The sequence below is a fragment of the Tupaia chinensis genome, unplaced genomic scaffold (genome assembly GCF_000334495.1).
Source record: "Tupaia chinensis unplaced genomic scaffold, TupChi_1.0 Scaffold000232_1, whole genome shotgun sequence".
Classification (NCBI taxonomy): Eukaryota; Metazoa; Chordata; class Mammalia; order Scandentia; family Tupaiidae; genus Tupaia; species Tupaia belangeri.
Window position 1 is genome coordinate 2,333,009 of NW_006159708.1, and position 12,433 is coordinate 2,345,441.

At 39.5% G+C, this 12,433-nt stretch overlaps 1 protein-coding gene across 1 annotated transcript in view; it reads right to left on the bottom strand.

Annotated features, from left to right (window-relative positions):
- The window catches only part of ZSWIM6 (zinc finger SWIM-type containing 6), a 142,561-nt gene extending 133,925 nt beyond the window's left edge, over positions 1-8,636 (bottom strand). Inside the window, exons 1-2 of the mRNA XM_006148326.2 lie at positions 8,524-8,636; positions 4,024-4,088 (exon numbers count right to left, since the gene is read on the bottom strand). Of these exons, the coding sequence (XP_006148388.2) occupies positions 4,024-4,088; positions 8,524-8,636 (178 nt within the window). The remainder of the gene's footprint in view (positions 1-4,023; positions 4,089-8,523) is intronic.
- Between the last annotated feature and the right edge of the window lie 3,797 nt (positions 8,637-12,433).

Sequence of the window (12,433 nt, forward strand, 5' to 3'; positions counted from 1 at the left end):
GCCCCGCCCCACACGCCCCTGCGCCCGCCCCGCGCTGTCAGTCCCTGGCTCTGGCCCGCGGCTGAACCGGCGGCGCTGACGTCAGCTGGCGACCGCGGCCGCATTCCTAAACAGTTCAGACAAACCCACTGGTGGGAAGCTTCGAAAGCCCTCAGCTGTAGTGAGGAAAGCAAAGGCTTGGCAGGCAGCCAGACTCCTGAGCTCAGCATTTTGTAATGCACTTCCTTTTTACTTAACAGCTTGCATAATGTCCTTAACCCTTCCTTTACCTGCAGCACACATTTAACCCCTTGTGTTCCCGGCCGAACTTCAAAGCAAATTTCGAAACTCGGTCTCCCCGCAAGGTTTTAATAAATTCCTCACCGATTTACAACGGACTGATTTTTAATACTGCTGAAGAGACAGTCTAATTAAGCACACATGCCCATTTAACCTACCCATTTTTTTCTTTGCCTTAATTTTAAAGCAAACTTTTTTTCAAAATATATTTCAATGTTCATATTTAAGACCCTTCCTACATAATTTACCTTTTAAGAAATACCTTTTTAAACTGCTCCAAAACAGCAAAAACAATGATATACAGTGACAAAAATGTCTCCACAACCTTGTCCCCCAGTTGTTCAGTTCTAACATCCCACGATAAACTAATGTTATTTTCCTGTGTTCCCTCAAAGTTTATCAGTTAATAGGACCAGCAGTTAGCATAATGGCTATGTCGCTGGACTCCCACGTAGTCGACCACGGTTCGCGTCCCGGACCCTGTGGCTTAAAACTCACACTGGGCGCGTGTGCGTGCATGCCCAAGATCCCAGAGAATGGAGGAGAAGGGATTGCGGCATGGCCATACCCCCTAGGGGGTGATTTCTCGCTTTCTGTCTGTCTCTCTCTGTCTGGCAAGCACACATGCCCTATAGCAAAAACCTCTTAAAAATAAAAAAAGTATATCAGTTAATAATGAACTAAAATATATATTCGATTTTCTCCTTTTGTTCTTTTTTACAAAAATGCCAAACACTCTATGCTGTTCTCTACCTTACTTCCTTATTCTTTTTTAGAAATGCATGGAATTTCATAATATGCCAGTTACCTGTATAAGAGCAGTCAAATAATTTCCAATCTTGTCATATTACAAATAATGTTGCCATGAAAACCTCATATGACTATCTCTCTCAAATTCCTAGTTGCGAAACTGCTGGGTTAAAGCAAACACGTGCATTTGTAATTTTAAGAGGTATCAGCAAAGTGCCCTCTGTGGAGGTTGCACACCTCTACCCTGCCAACTGCAGTGCAGGCAATTCAGGCTGTCTATGAATTAAGGCATACTCATTTATTTTAAAAAGTGATCCCAGGTCCCAGATCTTTTGCCAGGTCATTGTTACCACACCTTTTCTCTTTCTGGAAAACATTCTGTGAAAAATGGTCTCTTAAGGTACTTTTCATTAACATTTCTCATATTATGAACAAAGCTGATCTTTTTTACACATTTAAGAGGCATTTGCATTTGTCCATTTTTCTATTTATTCATCATTTTCTTACTGGAAGTTTTTTTTATGCTTCCTACTGGAAGTAGGGGTTTTTTATGTTTTTAGGAAAGCAGCCTTTTGTCTGTGATGAGACTTTGAAGGAAGTTGGTTTTTTTTAGGAAATTAGCCCTCTGTCTGCAATATGATTTGCAAAAACTTTTTTTTTAGTTTTGGTGAATTAGTTTGTTTCCAACAGTTTCTGCCATACAAAAATTTAGGTAATTTTATGTAACTGGATTACTATCAATCTATTCTTTTCTGGTATCAGATAAACCCGTGTAGTTTTAAAAAGAATATTCCTGTGTTTTCTTCTAATATTCTCATGTTTTCAGTTTTAACCTTTCTGTATTTAGAATGTGTATTTTGTTTCCTACCTTTCCTAATTGAAATACTACCTTTATAATCACTTAATAAATTATCCTATGTAAAAGTGGGGCCCACAGTATTTTTATGCTGCACTTGCATCATCAGTGATCTTTTAAAATCAGGTAGAAAGTAAGATGTTTACATGGACAAGATACGGTTTCTGTTAACTAGAGTTCAGATTTGGGGAAATCTGTTTGTTATTTATAAACCAAACTAAATCACTGTTTAAGAATTCTGGGTTAAATTAAAGCATAATATTATTAGCAACTTTTAAAGACTTGGAAGTTTTTGAGAATAAACAACCAACCAGGGCCGGCCTGCGGCCTGGTGGTTTAGGGAGTTGGTTCCCACGTGGTCAAATGCACTGTTTGAGTCCCAAATCCACCCGCTTAAAAACATGCACTGGGAGCACAAGTTTGTGTCCAAAATCCCAAAAGAAGGGAGAAATAAAGGAGAAGGGATTGCATTCCCCATGGAGTTCTTTATTCTTTCCCCCCTACTCCCTCTGGCGAGAACATGCACCCTCTGGCAAATTTTTAAAAATAAAATTTTAAAAATAATTATCCATTCAAAACCATTACTTCTGACCAATTATGGCAGGTACTCTTCTTCATAAAGATTTCTGATAATTGCCAGAAACTTTACAACTGTTGACAATATCGCTAAAGTAAAATTTTGCTGCTGTCGAAAACCTTGCCTTTTAATACAGTCTTTGAAGAATGGTCTTTAAGAAAAGCAGAGTAACGAATGAGGATGAACTACTCCTTTCAACTAATTTTTACCCTTCTCTCACTGTTAGAGATTACTACAGCAGGTCTCTAAGAAATTCATAACTTTACATTGATGTAAAGCATCATATTGATAAACAAGTATTTTATTAAGTATACAAAGCATTAAGAATGTTTTCAAGTGTAAGTAGATGTTAAAAGACAATGACATGCAACATCAATTAGTTCCTGAAAACAGCAGATTCTACTGTTTTAAGCAGGACCACAGTTAGCCAGCCAGCTCTCTGAAGAGACAGAAAATGAGTGAGACCTTCAGCCAAAAGGTTCAAATTGTCTGTTAATGGAGGGGAGGAGCAATTCTGCCAAAGCAGGGAAAGGCTTAAATCTAGAGATGCAGAAGCCCTAAGGAAGGTCAGGCTGGCTCCTGAACAATGAGGTTGCCATTTATTTCATAGCAGTCCCACAGATTGTGTGTCAAGAGAAAGCCTTTTAAAAGTATTTTCCCGTGTGATACACCTATGCATTTTTAAAGTTCTGAAATACAACTCAAAAAAAAGACTTCAATTTTCTAAATAAGACATGATGCTACAATTCTATTTATGAAACTACCATTTTAAAATCCGAGCCCATTTCCTTACAGAAACTATGACACACAGAATAAAGTTCAAACAGAAATGATTTTTAAAGCTCTTGATCCACCCTTTCCCTGTCTACTCTGTTCTACTCTTATATTTCACAGAGCCTACACTTTGGCCCCATGAGAGTAAGGCCTGCTGTTTTTCAAACACGCCTGTTGACTTTGCTCACACTGTCCTATATCTGAAGTATCCTCCCAACACCAGAAAATACCCGCCTCTAAACTCAAATCATCTCCCATATTTCAAAGGCTCAGTTCAACTCCTACCTCCTCTGTAATTTCTTCTTTCTATGAGGAGTTGACCCCTCATAAACTCCATAAGCCTCTCCATAATAACGATGAAAAAAATGTTAGAGAAATGTCATCAAATAAACAAAGCAACTTTAAAAATAAGAAAACATGTTTTAAATTCTCATATTAATAAAAAGATGAAAGAAACTAAGAGTATAACTACATTCCACTAGATGGACCATTATGGAGAAAAATGTAGATTCCATTTATAAAAAAAAAAAATTATGTGATACTCCACTTACATGGACAAAGAATACATTTTTTTAAATTACCTTTGGGGGGGATATCAGTTTACCAATTACATCTTCAAACACAACTTCTATTAACTTATAAATTAAAAGGAATATATAAAAGAATAAAAGCTAACACATTTAAATGTAACATTATGGAAACTAAACCCAACAAGATGATTACAGGTAAGTTCAACTGCTCTCTCCCTCCTAGAAGTTCTGGCTGTCAGTTCAGGAATCCCTGGTACCTCTGACACTGTCTGCCAATGTTGTAGGTCCCACCATTTCAGCTGCTGGCATTGACCTGTATGACCTAGAACCCAAAAATCAGGAAGGTTAGGATGAGACATACAGCCTACCATTCTCAAATCTTAATTAAGCATCAAAATCACCTGTACAGACTCAAGAGATACAGAGATTCTCAGGACTCAAGTCTCAGACTTCCTGATAAATTTATAATAGGTGAGGGTAGGGCCCAGGGATTTGGTATTTTTGTTTTCAAATATTTTTAACTCTCTAGGTAATTGTTAAGTTTGGAAAATGAGAAGATGGGGCAGGCCCGTGAAGGATACAAGATGGCTTAAAGATGATAAGAATCCTTCTTCTCTCTTGGATTTAAGTTCTCTCCCTCCTTTCTCCCCCCAAAACAGAAGAGACTACTGAAAGGAAAGAACAGCAATACCTGCAGGAAATCATGCCTATAGAAGTTTTCCCTCTAAATCCCATCTGCATTCCCTACTATTAAGGTCTGCTCCCCACAAACCAGTCTGTACCAAAAAGAACTAACCCGAGACGGGCGTTCTCCTTGTCCCACGGTAGCCACAGCCTAGAGAGCTGGAGATAACACTAACTTCAGTAGGATGATGACAACTCCGAAGCTTTCCCTTTGCCTCAATTTATGCTGTCCTTTGACTAAAGATCCGAAAGTAAATACAATTTAGCAATCAGGAACAAGAAAAAAAGGCAACTATTTAAGAATTCAGTTGACAAAGGAGAAAATAAGGGAACAAAGTTTTCCTGTGGTATAATAAACGCTTTTTTAAACCTCCCAGGATGGCTATTAAAGGGACCTCTCTCATCTCTGGCAGAAGGACTGCCAGTTAAACCAGCCCAGGAAAGAGACTCGAAAATACATTACTGGACTTGAATTTCCACTAAATTAATTTCCATTAAATTAAATAATTTAATTTCCTCGCTGTCAAAAATATTAGCTAATTACCAAGAAGCTCACAAGATTGGAAATGAAGAACTGAGAGTTAAAGACTGTTTCCTTTTATGACAAAAATGTATACCAGCCAAAAAATTTCACCTCTCATGCACCAAGCGTGCATTATTTTGTACAATTCCAGAATCTTGTTTACTTGCATATTTTCCCTTCTGATTTTATTTTAAAAATTCTCTTTTCTTTTCCAAGTGTACTTTCTAAGTCTGCAGACAAAGTGCCCCTTTTCCCTGGCTCCTTCTTCCCTAGCCTCCATGTGATGAAGCACCCATGCGAGAAATAAAGGAGCTATAGGGCTCACAGTGGTCTTGCTTGTTAGTCTGTGGAAGACTGAGCTGCCAGCTGCATATGGATTAGAGTGTTCCTGTTTACAATGGCTCCCTGCTCTATAACAAGAAGAATGGAACTGACCACAGGTCACATAATTTAGAAGCCCTAGACCATTTTTTACATTTTAGTTTTATGTTTCTAAACAACAATGGTTACAATCATTCAAAGGGCATTCTGAGCCTTAAAAACTCTAGATTTTTTTTCTTTTCTTTTTAAAAATTAATTTGCTAGAAGGTGTTCACTGAGAGAGAAAGGGAAAGTGAGAAAACACTCCCCATGGGGGACAGTCTTGCCACACTCCCCTCTCCTCTCCCTCGGATTCTGGCACACATGCACACACACCCGGTGTGTCCTATACTAAGCGAGACTCAAACTGCACAGCAGTTCACTTGAGGTCCAGCTACCCCGAACATCACACCACCAGCTGGCCCAAGATGTTTGGTAATATGAAAACTGTGCCCAGAGAATACTCAATCTTACATGACTATCTCAACTGGAGAGATTTTTTTTTTTCTTTTTTACTTTTAATTGCCAGAGGACACTTGGAGGTTTGGGAGGATCACCTCCCAAGAGGACCTCATCACACCCCTTTTCCTCCAATTCTCCATCCTATCAGGATCCTCCATATGTGCCCCAACCCTGGCATGTTTTGCAAGTCACAGAGCCCAAAGGGACTCAAACTCTAGTAGGCCAGGTAAGACCTGGCTTCCTGTGTGCAGAGCGCTTAACTGCTGCAACATAAGACTGACCTCCATGGAAGGTCTATGGTTCATAAACCTTACTGGTAGTTTCAAGACCATTTTCAAGGATCAGAAAGACTTACCTCAAGAAAATATCACAGACACAGATCCTCAATTAAGTCTAAAATCTTGTTCCTTCTAAATCAAATGTGTGAACTTGGCAAGGGGTATCATTTGTAAACAGCAAATTATTCCTGGTGTAAAGCACAATCACTCCCTTAATTTTATCATGGGATCCAGAGTTAGAAACATGCCTTTCCCCCATATTACCTACATGTACAGCATAAGAGCAGGGATTTTTGTTGGAGCTGTTCATTTCTGTATCTTTAGGACCTACTTTATAGGTCAGTATCACAAGATTTGTCATATAAAAGATAGGGGGAAAAAAACAGTATTAGGACTATAGTGTATGGACAAGGAATCCATACACCATGAAAAGCCACCTAATTCTAAATTGCTCAAAACTGCCTTTAAAACACACACACACACATACACACACACATAAATAAATAAACAAACAGAGATTTCTACCCTCCACAAGTAAAACCCAAGGAAAGGCACAGTGAAACAGCCAAATAGAGACAGGATGACGCCCTGCCTGGGATGGATACTTTAAAAGAGGATGTCCATGGGGCCAACCAGTGGTGCCCTGTGTTAAGGTATGTCATCCCACATGGCTGCCTGCATCATTCAAGTCCCAGAGCTGACTAGATGACTTGAGAAGCATTCCAGACGCATGTGCATGAGGGCCTAAAATCTTAAGAGGGAGACATGGAGAAGGGGTTGCAGTGTAACCATTCTTTATGGGGAAGTGCTTTCTTTCTCTTTCTCTCTCTATAGTGAGCACATGTGCCCTCTGGCAAAATAAATATAAAGAGGATGACCATGCTCTTAAGAAGGGGTAGACAAAGTTATCTCCAACCCTGTGATTCCACACTCTGGAGTGTACAGTTGAAAAAACTGAAGCCACAACCTTGCTCAAGTATCACAATTATAAAATAGAAAAGCCAGACCCAGAGGTCAGTTTTTCAGGCTCCCAGATTTGGACCCTTTTGTTCTGTTCTATCTTTTCACTCCAAGTATGGGACCACTCTGATCCGCTCCCACAGAAGACATATTCCTTCTAAATGCTCATACAGACTTGGAAAGCAGGAATTGGGTAAACCAACTACCTCGCTCAAGACAAAATATTTCATTTTTCATCTCTTTCCAAAGTTACTAATTAGCCCAAGAAATGCTGACCTTTAATGTAAGCTGGCTGATACTGTACATGTTTCCCCACTAGGAATTCATCTATGAGGACTTAGCAGTCAGAGGATTAAGGTCCCTTGGGTCCCTCAGGCCCACCAAGCTCAAACCTTTCACCCAACTTAGTGTTGACAGACTCTAGGAAAAGCAAAAAGGGATCTTATTTTTCCCTCAAAAAGGCAGAGATAGAATCTACAATGGCAAATAAAGTATAGTATGCAGCATATAAGAGAAATAGGAATGCTAGAGTCAGTGATTTTTCTCAACCCAGTTACAAGTAGGGATTTAACCCAGATATAATGAAACAAATTTAATCAAAATACATTTTCAATTAAGACTTTGATTATCTTTTTAGAAAGTCATACACACTCATTCTCCTTTGGCCCCCTGAACTGCCATTCAGTCATAAACTCAAGGTCATCCTTTTCTCACTAACAAGCATCCTAATGACACCAGTCCACAATTTGTTTGCTCCCTAACTCAGAGAAAATTATTCTTGGAAATGAAATCACACATACTTGCTTTAATCATAAAAAACAGTTTTAATGAATCTCTCTTCTAGTGCTGACCAGGTACCAGACACTGTGCTAAGCACTTTATAAGCATGTTGATAAGGTAAACATGATTATCCCTATTTACAATACTATGCTCAGACTTTATCCCAATTTTACAGAAGAAAACAAGTCTCTCCATGAGATTATGCTACCTGCCCAAGGTCAAGAGCTACTAAATGGCAGAATCAGGATTCAAAGTCAGAATTCCAGGCCCTAAGACTTTAACCACTATATAATACAACCTGCCTAGCTGCTCAAACAGAGTGATACTGTAAGGCTCCTGGCAACTACTGGGACTACAGCATGGGAGCACTACCCAAGTTCACTAAAGAATTTCATGGGTACCAAGAAGTCAGTACCCATGGCAAGAAGTCCCATACACTGAAATGCTGTTGAGATGTTGTAACCAGAGCCTTCAATGGCAGCAGGAGGGATTAAATGCAGACATGAAAATGATACTCCTTTGTTCTGAAGGTCAACTGGGAAGCCTCTAATAGTTGTGTTAATAATGGTCCATTTTTATTTCTTTCTGTTCAAACTCCCTCTTTCCTTCTCAATATTCAGTAAATGGATGTGGACCATCAAGCCCATTTTCTGCACTTGGAAGTTAGTGAAGTAAACAACAACAAAGACTCCATCACCTTCAGAAGTCACCTCACAAAAGCGTGGCTGTCACTGATGGGCTGCCCGTGCCACAGTCCCTGAAGGACCCCACTGCAAGGATAAGGATTCACAGCATGTACAGACCAACAAAAACTAACTGCCATTTTCTTACTGAAATGAGGATTTATATTCACAATTGGCACACCCGGGGCATTTCACTGACTCCCTAATATGCTACTTAAAATCCATTTTATTAAGATCAAGATTGTTAGTAGACTCTCATGTGGTCGTCCATAGTTCAAGAACCAGACCCGGTGGCTTGAAACTCACACCAGGTGCATGTGCATGCATGCCCAAAATCCCAAGAGAAGACTGGAGAAGGGATTGCAGCATGGCCTTCCCCTCACTGGGGTGGGGGGTGATTTCTCACTTTCTCTTCTCTGTCTCAATCTCTCTAGTGAATATATGTGCCCTACAGCAAAACTCTCTCAAAATGAAAATTATGTTATGACACGAGGAGAACAAAAATCTGAGCACCAACACTGCCATCTTGCATTAGCATTTTGCAAGCTAATAAAATGTTTTGTTCACATTTGAGTGAAAATATCCATTCCTCACAATAAACCTATGAAGTCAGGAGGGTTAAGTGTAGCTGAGATAATTTCACAAATGAGGAAGATGAAGGAATGGAGATTAAGTAATAAATCCAAGGCACACAGGCCAGAAACAGTGGAGATGCAAATGGAAGTTAAAACCAGCCTCCCCAGCCTCTGGTCTATCCAGCCCAAGATCTTGTATGCCTTCAAACACCAGACTATGCCTTCTAATCTCAGTATTTATGTAGGCTTGTAAAGAAGCACAAACTTTCCATTTAATTTCCAAGCAATATACTAAATCAACACCACTCCCTGAACAAAAGCTAGAGCTTAATAAGATATTCAAATCAACAGCCCACTGACCCCCACTGAGTAAAGCAATTCCATCACTTCGTCTGAATAATTTTATAGAGAAATAAATCCTCGGAGAACACTTTAATATCAGATTACTAATATAGTCCATGGCCTATTGTGTCCTCCTCATAAAACTTTGCTTAAAAGGTCAAGTGAATAAAATATCTTAATTTATAAACTAGAAATTCTAAATTTTATTAATCTCTCTCAATATTTCAAAAAGCAGAACTTTTTAACCAAGTGTTTTTTGAATTTTGAAATTCATTTTGTTTTCAAGTTTTTAGAAAAGCAATTAAGTATTTACTGAGCTATCACCATGTGTCTAGCCCTGTGCTCAATTAATCAATTAAACCGTTCATTTTTATCTTAACTCTGATATTGCTTAACTCAGTATTCAAAGATGACACCCTGACAGATCCAGATCTTTGCGCAGGTATAAATGATTTAAACATTTTAAAAAATCAATGTACAGCAAACAGTTTTTGCATGACACAAAGACGATTCTTACTCGGCAAAGCCTGTCTACCCTGTTTTGTCAAGCAAGGACACACCCTGGTCCACCTTCCACACCTGTATCCCTTCACAGGTTAGACTGCCTGGAGAGAAGGTTTTTCAGCACCAAGCAGTTATACTATCTGCTAAAATGGCACCCCCTTCATTAAAGGATTCTTTCTGCTCACTTTCCAGACAGGGACAGTACTGCTGAGGGACTGAGTCGTATTACAAATGTACTCCCTCTGGTGCTAATGTTTAGCACATCCCCTAACTTATAAATGGGATTGTCACTCCCTAAAACAAGCACAATAGGCTTTCATTTGTTCATGATGACTGTGCCCATAAATCAAGGTGTAAGGCTAATTAAAACCTCCTGGTGGGCATCCCAGTGTCCGCAGAGAATTAAGTCCAACTTCTCTTAACAGCAAACAAGGTCAACTATGCTCTTCTAACACATTTGGTGCCAGCCATGAAAGTTGTGCAGAATCTGATTCACAAAAGGGAGGTAACTGTTTCTCACCTCCACAGTTTTGCATAAGCTTTACTTGCTACCTAGACTAACTTTGCATATTCCTTCTCCCCCTTTTAACAATGTCTGCCTGGTCAACTCCTTTCATTTGCCTCTGCCCAATCCAAGTTCCTGCTATCTCTTACAAGCCTTCACAGATCCCCAGAAAAAGCTGGTAATTCAACTACCCCTCCCTACACACCACTCAGGGGACAATGTGCTTTCTCCCAAGCAGCATGCACTGAAGCCATCTTATTTTCTATCCATGAGCTCTAAGAAGATGGGTAAAGGGTCTGAGTTAGCTTTACATTCCCAGGACGCTGCCAGCGCTGGCACAAATCAGTCAGCAATGGGGGAAGGACCAATATTGCTGAGCAGCCCTGAGAACTCACCCATACAGGGGTTGCCAGAGCGGAAGCAGTCAGGATTTGGCTGACTCCTCATTCTCAGCTGTGGAGAAGACAATGAGTAGCCTGGCAGTCTGGAGAACATGCCCACAGACAAGAGCACACTCTCCCAAGAATGCACGCATACTACAAGTGGGATGTGCCTGGTGGAGGAGGAGCAAGGTGACAGACACTCTACCAGTACTTCCTGGGGTGATAAGACCCAATCTGGAGGAGGGAAATTTTATTTTAAGCATCAAAGCTTGCCTTTTATAGAGATAAAATCTGTAGGCTTTATCTCCTACATCATCAGTAAATTGCCACATTGCAACAGAAATCATTTAATCCAGCAGAGTATCAACATCAAGTAATAACTCCCAAAGTTTAAAAAAAAAAAAAAAAGCCCTTACCTATGCAAAATTCAACCAGCCAACAATATTCCTATTCCATCCCTATCACTAGAACACTCCACACACTTGGATGTGTGGATTGCTTTCTTTTATTTTATACATTATGTATTATGGTTGTTTATCTAGTTTTCGAGTTCCCTGTAGATTAAAAGCAGGACATTTGAGAGAAAAGAAGACAAAAACTATTTAAAAAAACAGATCCAAGAGTCCTAAAGACTATCAGTCAGAACCATTTTGGCCTACACATGTAGACGCTCCATACATTTGAGCTAAAAGGGCACAATTCAGATTTTTTCAAGCCACACAGCCCATGACTCAAACCACTGTGGACTATGTAGGAGTCCCACGATGTGACTGTTACACCATCTGCTGGTCCCTACAATTCAGATTTTAAAGGGGTAAATAATCAGCTTTCTGGGAATGCTGACTATACAGTATTTCTTAATATAGTTCCATAAAGGACAATCATTTAAAATAAAATTATAGAGCACTTGCAGTTATAAAGCAATTCTATACATTTGCCCCTGAAATGTAAGTGGGCAAGATAAATACACCATATGTTTGTGTAGAACTGTTTACAGTAGTGAAGAACTAAAAACTAACATATTAAGAGTACTGAGATGGACCAGCAAATACTGTAGTGGTTACATCACTGGACTCTCACATGGCAGACCGCCGTTAAGAGTCCTGGACCTGGTGGTTTGAAAATCACACTGGCACATGTGCACATGTGCCCAAGATCCTGAGAGGTGAATGAGGAGGCAGGATTATGGTGTGGCCCTCTCCCTCTGGGGGGCTGATTTCTTGCTTTCGGTCTCTCTGTAACTCCAACAAACACATACACCCTATAGCAGAAATCTCTTTTAAAAGAGATCTGATTAAGAGAAGATGATAATATATATGTAAAACGGAATACAACTCAGTCATTTTAGAAAATCATCTTATTAACAACAGAAGACAGCCACTAAGTAGTGAGTAAAATAAATGCCAGTACACAATATGTGAAGTTATACAACTTCATTCACATTACATCATGAGAGTAACACATGTGTGAATGATCGCATACATGCATATGGGCACGGATGCATGCATATTACCAAACTGTTAACAGTGACATTTCCAGTATTGTCAAACTGCTAGCTGTATGATTTTTGCTTCTCCACAATTTTCAGTACAGTCTGAATTTCCTACAGAAACCTAGGCTTTTTCATA